This window comes from Arctopsyche grandis, chromosome 1 (genome assembly GCF_051622035.1).
Source record: "Arctopsyche grandis isolate Sample6627 chromosome 1, ASM5162203v2, whole genome shotgun sequence".
NCBI lineage: Eukaryota > Metazoa > Arthropoda > Insecta > Trichoptera > Hydropsychidae > Arctopsyche > Arctopsyche grandis.
Genome location: NC_135355.1, coordinates 40,110,444 through 40,125,849, shown reverse-complemented (window position 1 = coordinate 40,125,849; position 15,406 = coordinate 40,110,444). Strand labels below are relative to the sequence as shown.

Here is a 15,406-nt window from a genome sequence, read left to right as displayed (position 1 = left end):
CAGAGTATTAAAATTACCATACCTATGTATATAGTCCCCTGTTTTAAAAATCATGGTACATATTTACATACGAATCAAAATTTCTACCAAAGCAATTAAAATTTTTCATAAAAATTAAACAAAATTAATTTGTACATATATTCACCAGTAATATCCATTAAAAAATTGATCAGAAATAATCAGCTAAATTAAAATCATATAACATATTCGATTCATTGTATGCAACGTACCACAAATTTGTCTGGCTTGGGTACATACATATGTATGTACATAGGTACGTCCCAATCAAAAATTGGTTTGTTCTATCAACCAAACTGAAGTAGATTTCACCTTTTATCGTCCTGATTTATCTCATTTATATCTTGATACAATTTCCAAAGTTTGAGGATGGTGCAATGTGATACAGAGTGGTATACGTACATACATACGTACATTCATACAGGCAGTTCGTGTTTATTAACCGGTTACGGTAAAGTAATGAAGATGGACAATCAAGCTTCTACAGTGAGAATTGTGCGATGAAATTAACAATAGTTCAGTTTCATGGCAAACTCGGCTTGTAATTGAGGAGGTAGACTGGAGAATTATAATATACATAAGTGACTATCAACGTGTATATCTCTCGGGTAACACGGTATGAATTAATTCGTTTGATAACAAAATAATTATATATTGCTTTTTGTACAATGATGCTGTTTACAGCCGAGACTATTAATTACACGAAAAATGGTTCAGAGACGAAATTTGACTTTTCTTATAGATCTATGCCCAGTGAATACGAATCTGGTAATAAAAAATGTTGATTGGCTCGAGATTCGGAGATATGTATGTTTTTTAAATCGCGTGATTTTTCTATATCTTGGTGTTGTTCGGTCGATTTCTCAAAATCTGTCAATTTCTTGATCAAAATTAATATTGGAATCTATATTAGGGTATTTTATCTTTCATTTGTAGTACTTTTCAGCTTTTAAATCTCTCTAAGTAGTCCTCCAGTTCAAATCAAAAGTCAAAAGTACGTATTTTCACTTGAGATTTTTTCCCACTGTTACTACTATTTTATATTGTGTATTTTCTATTGAGACATGTTTATTGGGATAGTTTTCTGGTCACACTATTTTTTGTTTTCATTTAAAAGGGTTAATTGGAAGTGTGCTGAATTTTAAATCGGTAAAATTTCGAGCTAAAAGCTCGTACTATTATTTACTCGTATTTACACGAATCTGAATTGAATTAATAGGGATAATATATTAAATTGTCTTTAGATGAGAATTAAATAAAATTCCACTTAGAAAAATCATATTTTGACTATTCTTGTGGATATATGCAAAGGGATCTCCAAAATGCACTCAAAGGGATCTCCAAAAGGTTTTTATTAGTTTTATCAAATACATTCGCAAGACATACATACTTTCCCAAACTCATTAAAATCTTGAGTCGCGTTAGGATGATATTATATAAAGTTGACCCATGTTTTTAAGTAAAATATTTAATTACATTAATTTAAGCCGGGATCATAATTTTGATTGAAATCTTAATCATTGTGCATAAATATGTATATCCTTTCGTATACATGTTATATTTAGTTCATATACGATGTCATCAAAGCCGGAACTATTAATTGTTGTTGATATCTGAAATTTTTTACAATTCGATTTCATTATAATGAAAAGTATACTATTCAAAATAATCACTATGATGCAAAAAAAGGGATCTCCAAAAAACCTTATACAAACGATGTACATAAATACACACTATTTTTACAAGTTTTTTATTAGTTTCACCAAATATGTTTGTAATTCAATCCTCGCTAAGCTCTAATTAAATATATTACTTAAAACTTTGGGTCGCGTAAGGATGATATGATATAAAATCGACGCAAGGTTATAAGTAATATATTTAATTACATTTATTTCTTCAAGTATACATATTATATTTATGTAGCTCATATATTCCTATAAGATTGTCATCTAAGCCGGGACTATCATTTTTATATTGTAGTACTTTTAATATTTATTTTTTTTAAATAACGTCACAAAACGTTATGTGTTGACACTTCGTATATATGCATGTAGTTTATATGCACGTCCATTACGACATTACGTCTTTTGTTTAAGAGGACAATCCTTTATTTCACTGCTCTGATATTTATTTATTTTCTAAAATTGCCTTTGTCCTTTATTTTGTAAAATCGACCCTCGATGACAAAAAACCCTCACAAAGTTAGTTCTGTTTTATGTTAGAGAAATGTTGAAAATCAAGAAGCCATTGATAGGTGTTAATTGTGTTGCCCACATATTCAACAACTGCATTAGCACTGGTGTCGAAGTATTTTGTGATGAAAATATAAAAAAAAACGTTACAGCAAAGCACGATGGCAAACTCTTCAACCAGCTTAAGAGAGAATTTTAAAACTATTTAAGCCATTAAAATCTGACTTTTTGAAACTGAAAAAAGGTCCTGAACGATTCTGATTGACTCTGAAAAACTTTTTTAATGATATATTAGCCGAGGAATGAGTATTTTTTGTTCATAACCGAACATCAACATTTCACTAATATTGTATATTGAAAATGGAATCATAATAAATTTCAATGTATGAAGCATCCATATATTTAAAAAAATTGAATCTAAAGGATTTTTGAAAGGTTTTCCAGTATAAATATTAAAAAAGTTATTTTAATTTTAATGAAAAATCTAAAAAATATTAGTGCCAAGATATTTTAAAATGCAATTAATAAATTTTATCAAATATGTATTGACTATTTAAATAACTGAGACAAATTTTTCAATGAAATGGAAGTATTTGAATGGATCCTATGATTACGAAAAATCACTCTGTGGACGCAGGTCGAGGAAAGCAATTTTTGTTTATTTCTAATCACTGGTCTTTAAATAAATATATGTATGTATAGCTTAATGTATGAAAAAATGAATGAGTCACAAAGGAAAAGATTAACGAATAGTGACAAAATAAGAAGCCCTGTTTATGTCCCTTTGTATCTAATGCGTCCATTGAACGAATATTTTTTGTATTTTTTAAATTCTTCTATTCTTCCTATGTCCTTTATTTTCTCTTAAAAATATATGGTCACTGTTTATCTAGTCTAAAAATCAAGATACAAAAAGATTAATTCTTTCTGAACATATGTACGTATGTATGTAATTGCAGATTGCCAAAACGCCCCACGACTTGGACACAACCAAACAAGTAGACAAGACTCGATTCACCGAAACACAAGTGGACATGGACATGGACAACGCACACACGTCCATCAGCGTCCTCTCATCACACTCCATATAAGCGAGTGGACTTTGTGGATAATGACGAAAAAAGATCAAAGCGAGAGCCAAGAATCAATTGGAAGATCTGAACGGAATTACGGCAGTGTTCGCCGTGGATTTATAGGTTTTATCGCGCCATCTGACCATTTCGCTGTCCATCCATTTTCCGTTCAATAAAATCCGTCGACGATCAGTCCAGCACTAAATCGCACTGTCGTTCGAGCACGAGCACGTGAATAATGCGTGCTCGATGCCACAATTAAGCACGTAAGGGTGCACGGTAATGGTGCACTCTGATTGTGCACGCGCTGCATCCATTCATGTCAGATTGCACGCACGTCGTCTAATTATCCGACAAAGACGTCATTGTATATCGAATTAGCAGTGCTCTTAGCGTAAATATATGGCTTTGACAAATTCAAGATCAACAACTATGGCAGTGACAAAAGACGATGACAGTTTTGTATGGAAACTAATAGTGATTTTGATTTTTAAATGCTTTTTATTATTACGAAATTATGTTCAAAATACATCTTATATATATATATATTTTAATAGCTACTGATCTACTGATCATTTTCTATTTTACAATTTGAATTTAATTTTATTAGAAATCATAGTATTATATTATTCTAATGTTAATAGACAGCAAAATAGGAAAAAGAGTTCAAAAACTTATTTACAATTCTTATAAATGCTCATAATACATCTAATACATACATAATATTAATTAAAGACTTTCTAAAGTCGACGATCTAAAGCAGATTGTGTTTAGGTAATATGTGTTTATACCTGTAGGGTATAGACATTTTGTTATAGTCACCGAAACTCTTCACAAGTGTGTTAGTATTGTTATTAGTGATTCTGTTATATAATCTACTGGTTAGTTTGTTAGTAATGTCTGTGACTAACGGAATTTTATTTATGGCATGCAGTTTTTTCAAGTTAGTATATATGGTTGTATTATAAATTATTTTTAGGGATTTATTTTGTATTACTTGGAGCTTGGAAAGGTTAGTATTCGAGGTGTTATTCCATACAGGTGAAACATAGGTTAATAATGGTATTATTAGCGCGCGATATCATTCAGTCTAATAGTGAGAATACCATCGTAACATGAAAAAATCTCCATTTGTTTTTTTATTAAATTTATTTGAATCGAACAAGAATGACATTATTTAACGACCGACCAATCATAAACGTCTTTGACCAATCCAGCCAATCAGAAACGACCTTGATGACAGCCAATCAGAAACAATCATTTGACAATCTTTCTGTCAGGCGACGACTCACTGATGATACATTCTTTTTTAAGCTCCTAAATGGTTTCCTTGATTGTTCCGATTTACTGAGTAAGGTTGGTTTCAGGATCCCAGTTCGGTATTTTCTAGACACAAGTAGGTAGGTATTTTTTATCATTTTATTTTTAATATTATACAATTAAATATATTTAAAAGGTATTTGAAAAAACACTATATAAAAAAAAGTTTTTTAAAAATATACCTCTTCTATAATTTGTATATAAAATTATTATTTTGAATAAAAATACCAATAATTTTATTTTACTACCGCCATCTATGTTTAAAACTAAAAACTGGATAAACATCAGGCACTTTTCAGAAATTCAAATTTTAAACGCGTCTAAAATGATATTTTTTCTTCATTGTAATGGCGAAGGATCCATTTACTTATATTGATGACCAAAATGAGCAATATGGCAAAGTATGAACACGGTTGGATAAGGGGCAATTTTTTTCCTGAATTGTAATCGTATGTGAAGCTAAAAGGGGGTATGTAAAAATACGACCGCGTGAGGATCAAACACAAGACCGACACATTTATTTTAATTTTTTTTAAAGTAATACTTATATATGTATGCCATAACCCATGCGATACTATTTCATCTGGCACAACACTAGTGTACAATGTTTAAGCAAAGATTTTCTTTTCATGTCTTTTCATACCAATTTATTTTATTTACTGACCAATTACTTTAAAAATCAATGAAATGCATTTAAAGTTATATCAGCAACAGTATAGCTCGGTGGTTGCGTTAATGCTAACCACCAAGGGGATCCCGAGTTCGAGTCCTGATTTGGAGTATTTCTGTAGTGCTGCTGGTCAGGTTAGGATATTTGTGACTTTAATTTTAGTTAAATTATTTTAAATATATGTAGGTCCATATACAGGTATAATATACAGTTTGATATGTTGTATTTTAAATTACGATTCAAATGTCATTCCATTCGAAATCCAAAGGTTGCCTTAACCTTACCCTTTTAAAAAATACGTACGTGCACACGTTTGAAAGATCAAAATTTTATTTCAAAATTTGCATGAAATTTAAATAATTTAACACAGGAATAGGATTTAAATAAATCGTCAATAGAATGGAATTTAAATAAATTGTAACGTTAAGACCATTCCTGCCATACATATTTGATATATCGGAGTTTCTTAAACTTTTTATTCCATGGCTAGGCACATGCAGGCCACGAACCCCTCCAATTACAATTACAATGCACTCAAATAAATATAAAATAAAAATTGCTCTTGCACATGTTCATATGCACATATGTATGTATGTATGTATGTATACATTGGAACGAAAATGAGAGTGAAAAAAGTAACTGTTTAATTGTTTAACCTGTGAGTTGGGAAGGGGTGGTAAAAAGCCATGTATGGATAACTAGCTGTCATTGTTTTGATCCAAGTAATTTTTAATGAATTCGTCAATTTGCCTAGAGGAAACAATGGTATCGAACAGTATGTATAGAAGTATTTTTCTTTTGTTATTATATACGTTTTGGCCGTGGTAAGTTGTGACGTACATATGTATATCGAATCGAAACGACTATTATAGTACGGCAGCGTTATCTCAGACAGACGGACACAGAGACACACAGACACACAGAATAGCGATATTATATATATGAAGAGATGAGAGTGAAAAAGTAGCTTTACCACTATTTCAACGAGTTGCAAAGGGGTATTAGAAAGAGGTGGAAAGCGAGCCGTCATCGCTCCAATCTGACACGAGATTCTGACGTAATTTTTAATGCGTTCGTTAATGATTAAACTCCCTTAAAGCTTCATGTCAGATTCATTAACTTATTTAAATGTTAGCTAACCCCTGTATGTCGTTAAGATATCAGAGCGACCTGAAGAGCGGAATGTGTTCAAAATCAATTAACAATTTTTTGACGGGCAGGAATGTCACTGAACTATTAGAATGATGGTAGTAAAAAGCTTGAAACCATCATGTCAAGCACTTATCCAATATTTAAAATTTGGTTCTGATTACAGACCCCATGCAATTAATCCACGGACCCTGAAAGCGTCCATGAACCACCAGTAAATAACCCCTACTATACACTTATCTGCTTCAAATTTGCTGGCAGATCCAATAAATTGTCTACATTTGGAAGACATACATAATAAATCAGTCTATTGCAACTGTCACTTCTACAGATTTTTATAAATATTTATTGAATACATATTTACATGAAACTACCAGCAGCTGTCACAAAAGAACGTTTATAAATTACATTTACGTACATCCATATGTATTTATGTATATTTTTTGGTTAACTGTACGTACATATTTACATGTACAGGGAAGCTTTAATAATAATAATAAAATTTATAATAAACTTTAAAAATAATAAAATTGTAAAAAAATAATTAAATTTAAAAAATCAACTTAATTATGTATGTAAGGTGTAATTTAATTTGTACGGTGTTCAATTTGATTTGTAAAGTGTTCAATTTGAAGTGTAAAATGTTCATTTTGATTTGTAAAATGTTCAATTTGGAGCGTAAGACCTGTAATACATAATAACCTTAATCGTAATTATAACAACCTGTTATATCTTTGATGGAAAACTCATCGACATTTATAATTGATAAAATCAACCAACGGCGTTGCTCAACAACCACTCAACCAGTTTAGCACAGTTTACATTGAAGAGGTTAATTTCACCAGAAACCCGGTTGAGCAAACATTTTATTTTATTTTATTTTACATAGATATATACCAGGAAGGCTTGACAAGAAGACCCCAATGCGCTTTCCTGGAAAATTAATTACAAACAATGCAGCATTTTATTATTAAATAAATCATAATGTATTTCCAGAAGCTGAATACAACGGAATAACATTTAATTTATCAATTACAGAATTAATCAATTGAGATATCTATGGGTTTTAGATTTGTACATAATTTTTACAAATTATACACACAATAAATACAGAAGATTTGTGACAACAGGAAAGATGATTTTTTTGCTAATTTTGAGGAACCGTTTCAACAATGGTGAGATAAAATTGGCAAACTCTGATAAGAAACGATCGATTTGGAGTCACAAATACCCCCAAATCTAACCAGCAGTATGGCGGATCGAACCCACTGATTACTTGGTGCTAAACATACACGCTACCATTAAGCCATATTGCTGGCTTAATGGTAGCATTAAGCTATACTGCTGGCATATATCGCTCTAGATATTATATTTACAATGTTGTTTACAAAGTTATACACATGTACATATATACATATGTACATGTGTATAACTCGCGATCCTCTCTGATTTATGCGGTCGTGCACGTCCACTAGGATGTGTCGAGGATGTAATCGGGTGTAAAAATGCAATCTGCACGAGCCGCCCCTGTGTCCGCACTAGGCGTAAACATATCAAAGGTTAATCAGAGGAAATCCCATTTGCGACGCAACAACGTGTTCTGGCCCGTCGCACGCAAGTAAACGAATTAGCCAAGCCCGATTTGACGCCGGTGCATCGGTGCAACTGCAGATTGCATCATCGCCTTCATCATCATCGCATCGGCGCTGATTCGAAAGAAAAAACGGCGGATCAAAAACCAATACCGTGTAATTTTTGTATAATATTATCAGTAGAGGTCGTCGGTTCAAGTCCCGTCCAATTATGCTGCTGGTGAGATTTTGTTGGTTATTAAAACACAGATAGACTGTCTCCGATTTATCTTGCTTAATTGTTGTGACGGATCCAATAAATTGGTATCCTACCCACATTTTCTTTCAAATTTGAATTTCTAGTATCTATAATTTGTCGATTTTTATAAATATGCTACCTAAATACTCTAAAAATGTACATATATATCGCAAATTTGCTTGATATCAAAGTTTGTCCATAAATGTCTCTATTGTATTCTATATATTTTTACATATATTCTATATAAATGCTCATAATACATCTAATACATAATCTTAATTAAAGACCCTCTAAAGTCGATGACCTAAAGCAGATTGTGTTTAGGTAATCCGTGTTTATACCTGAAGGGTATAGACATTTTGTTGTAATCACCGAGACTCTTCACAAGTGTTAATATGGTTATTAGTGATCCTGTCATAGAATCTACTGGTTAGTTTGTTAGTAATGTCTGTAAAAAACGGAGTATTATATATGGCATGCAGTTTTTTCAAGTTAGTATATATAGGTGTATTATAAATTATTTTTAGGGATTTATTTTGTATTACTTGGAGCTTGGAAAGATTAGTATTCGAGGCGTTATTCCATACAGGTGAAGCATAGGTTAATAATGGTAATATGAGCGCGCGATATAATTTTATTTTATTTTGAGTTGATAAAGAACTATGGCGATTAAATATTGAATATATTCAGGATATACCCCGCATCGCCTTGAATTTCGCTGCCTCAATGTGAGGTGCCTATCTCATTCTTTTATCGAACGTTACTCCTAAATATTTTATTACTGACTGCCATTTCAGACTTTCTCCAGAGGGGATTTTCAGATCTGAACTTGGCTTATGCTTTCTAACACTAAAGAATATGGCGTCTGTTTTGGTTTGATTAATTTGAATTTTCCACTTAGTGAAGTGTAGTGAGAATACCGTCGAACCATGAAAAAGTCAAAAACTTAGAAATTCGATTGATAATTTGCTAGTTTTTCAGTGTCTCGTAATTCAACGACTTGTAATAAAAGCGCTGCATTTGTAGTTGTAATTGTAATTTGTAATTGGCCAGGAAGGCGCATTGGGATTTACCTGTAAGGCCTTCCTGGTATATACATATGTATGTAAAAATAAATTAAATAAAATAACTGGCTTACCTCGATAAAATGGTTATCAATCCACAAGAATAGTCGAAATATGATTTTTCTAAGTGGAAATTTATTTAATTTTCATATAAAGACAATTTAATATATTATCGCTATTAATTCAATTCAGATTCGTGTAAATACGAGTAAATACTAGTACGAGCTTTTAGCTCGAATTTTACCGATTTAATATTCAGCACACTTCCAATTAACCCTTTTAAACGAAAAAATAAGGTGGCTAGAACACTATCTCAATAAACATGTTTCAATAGAAAATACTCAATATAAAATCCCAAGTGAAAACACGTACTTTTGACTTTTGATTTGGATTGGACTACTATTTAGAGAGATTTTAAAGCTAAAAAGTATTACAAGTGAAAGATAAAATAACCGACCATAGATTACAATATTCATTTTGAACAGGAAATTGACAGATTTTGAGACATCAACCGAATAACACCAAGATATAGAAAAATCGCGCGATTTAAAAAACGCATACATATATCTCCGAATCTCGAGCCAATCAACATTTTTTATTACCAGATTCGTGTTCACTGGGCATAGATCTATAAGAAAAGTCATATCTTGTCTCTGAACCAAAAAATAGTCGTCATTTATCGAACAGTGTACATAATTTATTAATAAATTAAAATTACATTAATATTTTTGAAAATAAAAACCTATTTTAAATTCATTCTTTTGTTTTTGTCGGCCAATCATGTGAACGAAGTGATATGCCACGTCTCTTTCCATGATATACGATTCCAAGGGGAGAAAGAGAGACGGGGCGTGTTATCGAACATTCGCACGCACGCAGACACGCACACACGCACGCACGCAATAGACAATTATTATATACGATTGAACTTTAGTGTTTGAAATTGTTAGTACTTATGTAGAAAAAATAATCCAACCATATGTGTCGCCATGGGGTAATTCCTGTCATCGCACCTATGATAGAAAGGCATGTAATAAAAGAATAAAAAAATATTCCAATGCTAGAGATGATCTTTAATTTATTGCCATTTTAAAGAGATATATATATATATATATATATATATATATATATATATATATATATATATATATATATATATATATATATATATATACAGTATTTGAGAATTAATGTTTTATTGCAGGTGTAGATCCATTGAATAAGATGCAAATCGAAACAGACTTGATATTAAAGTTATTTTAATATTGATTTATTAATGTTTGTTCCGATAAAATTGCATCATGATTATTTAATTGCAATTTATACGGAAAGATCAATAGTTGTTTGTTCCACGTATTGTATATGCACTTGCATAACTTGCATGTTATTATTATAATTTGCTTGATCTATTCCCAATATAACTAATTAAATATGTATTGTGGATATTCCTTATGTCTATAAAAATGCATATATAAATATTAGAAGAATATATGGATGTGGAATTAATGTATGTATGTAAGTCGAATAACAACTTCTGAAAATAGTCGTATGTAAAACAACGGATTTTAAATGCTTAATTTAAATTTTAAATATATGTACACAAGTTTTCCGTCTCCTTGCATATTGCACATGAGCTGAGCTACATATATCATCATAAAACTATCAAGTATATAGGCCACTGATTCCCAAACTTTCAAAATAGTCAGGAAATCTCATTAAATTTTGATTTTGCTGATTGTATATTATTATATTTACTCTATCATTTAACCCTCCCTCACCGAAGTGGAGTATGCAAGTTTCCCAATTTTTACGTTTTTCTTAATAACTATGTGGATTTAAAAGCTATACACTCTATATTTCTTGTACTCCTAGAATGAACTACAATAAATTTATTTTAATAGATTTTGTATGATTTAGAAAAGGGGTTCATCGTAAAAAATACGTTTATACATTTCTACGTTCCGAAGTATGATTTAAAGGCGGTAGCGATAAATCATGTTTTTGACTGTTCGCTTGCATATTCTTGTTGATTGATGAATCAATGCGAAAGAAAGAAACAGCTATATTTTCGTTAGCTTATGTTTTCGTCTCTTTTGGCGCGTGGCTATTGAGTCATGCAGTCGCCTGTTGGCCTTACCTATATGCGTTTGCATGTTTATTCGTGTCATTTTGTCTTTTTATTGCACAAATGAAAGGAAAAGCATCGTTTCGCAATGTATATTCATATGTGAATTATTTCTGTGCTTGTAAATATGATATGGCTTTCGTCCTATAAAAAGTTTCTCGGTATTTTTATGGTCGCAATTTTTAAAATCTTCTAGAAGGTAGTGTGTGATATCTCTTTCTTGTTTAAATTTAAATTTAAATCGTCAATACATATGAACACCCTATTCATACACACGAATAAAGGTGCCCATTTGAAAACGTAAATATGGGATAGTATGAGTCATAACTATCTTTGTAATTTGTATTGCAAAATATTTACGTATATTATTATTCATTTGTTTGATAAATTAAAAAAACCACATACATAATCGAGCTATCGTTTGTATTTTGGTTGTAAATACATATGTATATAAAAATAAATTGAAACCCACAAATAATGGGTCACGATAAGCTTATCTATCACCACAAATAATACATATACATATCTTCATAATACAGTATATAAATCAATTCCTCATAATATAAATCTGTCATTGCTGATATTCTGTACAGTTGGTAAGTCCTGCTATATTGTATTTAATGTATATTTATTTGGAATATGTCTAGCTTCCAATTCGATCCATTTTAAGAAGAAGACTTTTGAAAAAAATTAAGTTGCAAGATGGTCAAAGCCAGGTTTCGCAGCAAATAAACTTGAATATTTGTATGATGCCATGAAAGAACGAAAATTAACTGACGTGGCTTTTGCTGTTGGAAACCGAAGGTATTATTATTAAATTATAAAAATATATATCATTTAAAATGTCATTTTTAATAACCATTCTGTGTGATTGTAGTTTTTTTGCACATATCGTAGTGCTTTCGGCTTGCAGTGAATTCTTCATCGAAAATAGATACAGGTTAAGTGCCGTATTTTCCGAATTCAACTACTCGGTAATCGACGCAATGTTAAAATATTGCTACACTGGAAACATAAGTACGAATCGCTTTCAGCTTGAAAATAATATATTCGTCATTTTAGCTAACTCTGTGTAATACTTTATATACAATTTCAGATATCGACAACGAGCTCTTGGGAAAATTCATGGAACTAGCCAAAAAACTAGAAATAAATAGTATTGTCCCTCCATTCGAAACAATCGATGCCACGAATTGTTTGGAGGTCTTGAGTCTCTCGGACGATCCAAAGTCGAGAGAAAAAGCGATGAGTTTGACTATCGACAACTTTAAGACTGTAAGTGTTGATTTCATTAAATCCATTGTGATTTTTTGTATACGTTAAATCTTTATTGATATTTCAGTTGTACAAAAATCAGGAAATAGTCAATCTGCCAGTTTCGACTTTAGCCGATATCTTAAAGTTGGATAAATTGAACGTGTCGGCTGAAGAAGTCTTCGAATCCGTGAAACTATGGATCAAGTCTGATGAAACAAACCGTAAAAGTGAATTGGCAGATCTGCTAAGTTTTGTAAAGTTGCCGTCGCTTTCGATGGAGGTATTTGAGTGCCATCAAATATTTTATCAGACATTGCAATTAGATATCCCATTTAACAATATGTAATTCTTTCAGTTTCTAGTCAAGGAAGTTTTGGTTTTCTGTTCTCCTTATGAAGAGTGCATAGGAATTCTTCAACAAGCGATTGAATCAATCACTCTAAATTCCCAATCGAAATTGTCCATTGCCGAACAGGATTTAAAAAACTCACAATCCAAATTGTCCATTGCTGACCAGAATTTAAAGGATTCTCAATCGAGATTGTCCATTGCCGACCAGAATTTAAGGGATTCTCAATCGAGATTGTCCATTGCCGACCAGAATTTAAGGGATTCTCAATCGAAATTGTCCATTGCCGAACAGAATTTAGAAAACTCACAATCAAAATTTTCCATTGGTGACCAGAATTTAAAGGATTCTCAATCGAGATTGTCCATTGCCGACCAGAATTTAAGGGATTCTCAATCGAAATTGTCCATTGCCGAACAGAATTTAGAAAACTCACAATCAAAATTGTCCATTGCTGACCAGAGTTTAAAGGATTCTCAATCGAAATTGTCCATTTCCGAACATGATTTAGAAAACTCACAATCAAAATTGTCCATTGCTGATCAGAATTTAAAGGATTCTCAATCGAAATTGTCCATTGCCGAATTGAAGTTGAACGATTGTGAATCTGACAAAATAGCACTCATCGGTGATTTAGATAAAAATGTAAGATCATTATCACAAGTATATATTAAATTTAATGGCAAATTTAATTATTTCATTAATACACATTTTATTTTTAGATAGCAAATACCGTCGATGTCTATAATGGAAAGAATAATATTTGGACCTTAAGCAAAAATTTCAATTTTGACAGAAATGAATTTGCATCAGTTCTCGTTAAAAAAAAAATCATGATCATCGGAGGAGTGCATTCTCCTACTTCGGTTTATATTCGAATTATGTAACGTTTCTATGAAATTGAGATATTTTTCTTTGGTTGTAATAAATTTATTTATTCTAAGGTGGACTGCATCGATTTAAAAGACGGTCAGAAGCATTCATTAAAGCCATTAAATTATGGTCGTTGGGCTCATTCAGCAGTGACACATCACCACCTTTTTTCCTCTGATGTATACGCCATTGGAGGTTATAATGTAGCTAGAGGCCCATTGTCATCAATGGAAAGGTATATTATCTTAAAAATGATACGTTTTATTTCTTAAAACCGTGTATGTATGAAATGATGTCGAAATATTGTTAAATTGGACTCAAATAGGTGGAACAGCAATTCCATGAAATGGAACTCTGTCGCTCAATTATTAATGGCTGTACATAATCACAGTGCTTCTATCATTGATGCAAAAATCTATGTGACAGGTGGTCGAGCATCATCCAATAATAAAAAAAATGAGATATCCATTGGCACGTTGCAAGTTTACTCGGTAGATTCAAATTCTTGGTTTTATGGCGCTTCGATGATCCGGGCAAGACAACGACATTCGGTAAATACCTGATAATATTTATTGATGAGTTCCCATTAATAATCATCTGTGGATAATTTGGAAATAAAATTTAACCAATTTTTGTTTTTAGAGCATCGCAATGAATGGAAAACTGTATGTCGGCGGTGGTATCGACTGGCAAATAAAGACTAATTTAAACAGTGTCGAGTCATATGATCCGAATACGAATCTCTGGACGGATTTTTGCACTCTGCCAATACCTGCATATGGAATTAGCTTGTGTTTTTTCCAAAATAAATTACTTAGCATGGGTGAGTTCATGTGACTAAGTTTGAACTTGTAAACGTTTATCCCTTCGACAATTGATCGAGTTTTAGCTGGAGACTGTATTTCATATTAATATATTACTTATAATATTCTTATAATATATTACTTATAATTTTCAGGTGGAAGCGACGGGGTTAAAGTTTTCAGCAATGTTTGGGAATATGACGAAAAAAGCAAAAATTGGATAGCTTTACAAAAACAGATGCTTAGCAAATGCAATCGTCTTATCAGGCCATTCCACCGTTTGATCTTCCGTTGAAAAGTTTTCACAAAGTTCATATGAAAAATATAATTTTATTGATTGAAATAGTATTTGAATGTTGAATTATATAATTTGATTCTACTATTAGTAATATTTTACATTAAAAAAACATGAATAAATCGTCAATTCAATGAAATATTTTTTGTTAATTATTAATATTATATCAATGAACCTCGGCTGATAAAAGCTATCATTTGAAATAATCGTAAGTGAAACGTAAATGAGGTATGTAAAAATACCACGGAATAGAACATCATATAATTAAACAAGAAATCCATCAAAAACTTTGTGTCCCTCATAGACCCAAGTTTTAATTTCTGAAGCAACTATTTTACACTAACGTTCAGTGGTTCAGAACGTTTGTTAAAATTGACATTTGAGATGT

At 31.5% G+C, this 15,406-nt stretch overlaps 1 protein-coding gene across 1 annotated transcript; it reads left to right on the top strand.

The window, feature by feature from the left end:
* The first annotated feature begins 12,011 nt into the window (after positions 1–12,011).
* LOC143917117 (uncharacterized) lies at positions 12,012–15,150 on the top strand. Its single transcript, XM_077438525.1, has 10 exons — positions 12,012–12,245; positions 12,319–12,458; positions 12,538–12,716; positions 12,784–12,978; positions 13,054–13,692; positions 13,770–13,913; positions 13,992–14,155; positions 14,246–14,471; positions 14,563–14,743; positions 14,879–15,150. Exons 1-10 carry the CDS (start codon positions 12,196–12,198, stop codon positions 15,016–15,018), a joined length of 2,058 nt encoding a protein of 685 aa, XP_077294651.1. The 5' UTR covers positions 12,012–12,195; the 3' UTR covers positions 15,019–15,150.
* Positions 15,151–15,406: the final 256 nt, after the last annotated feature.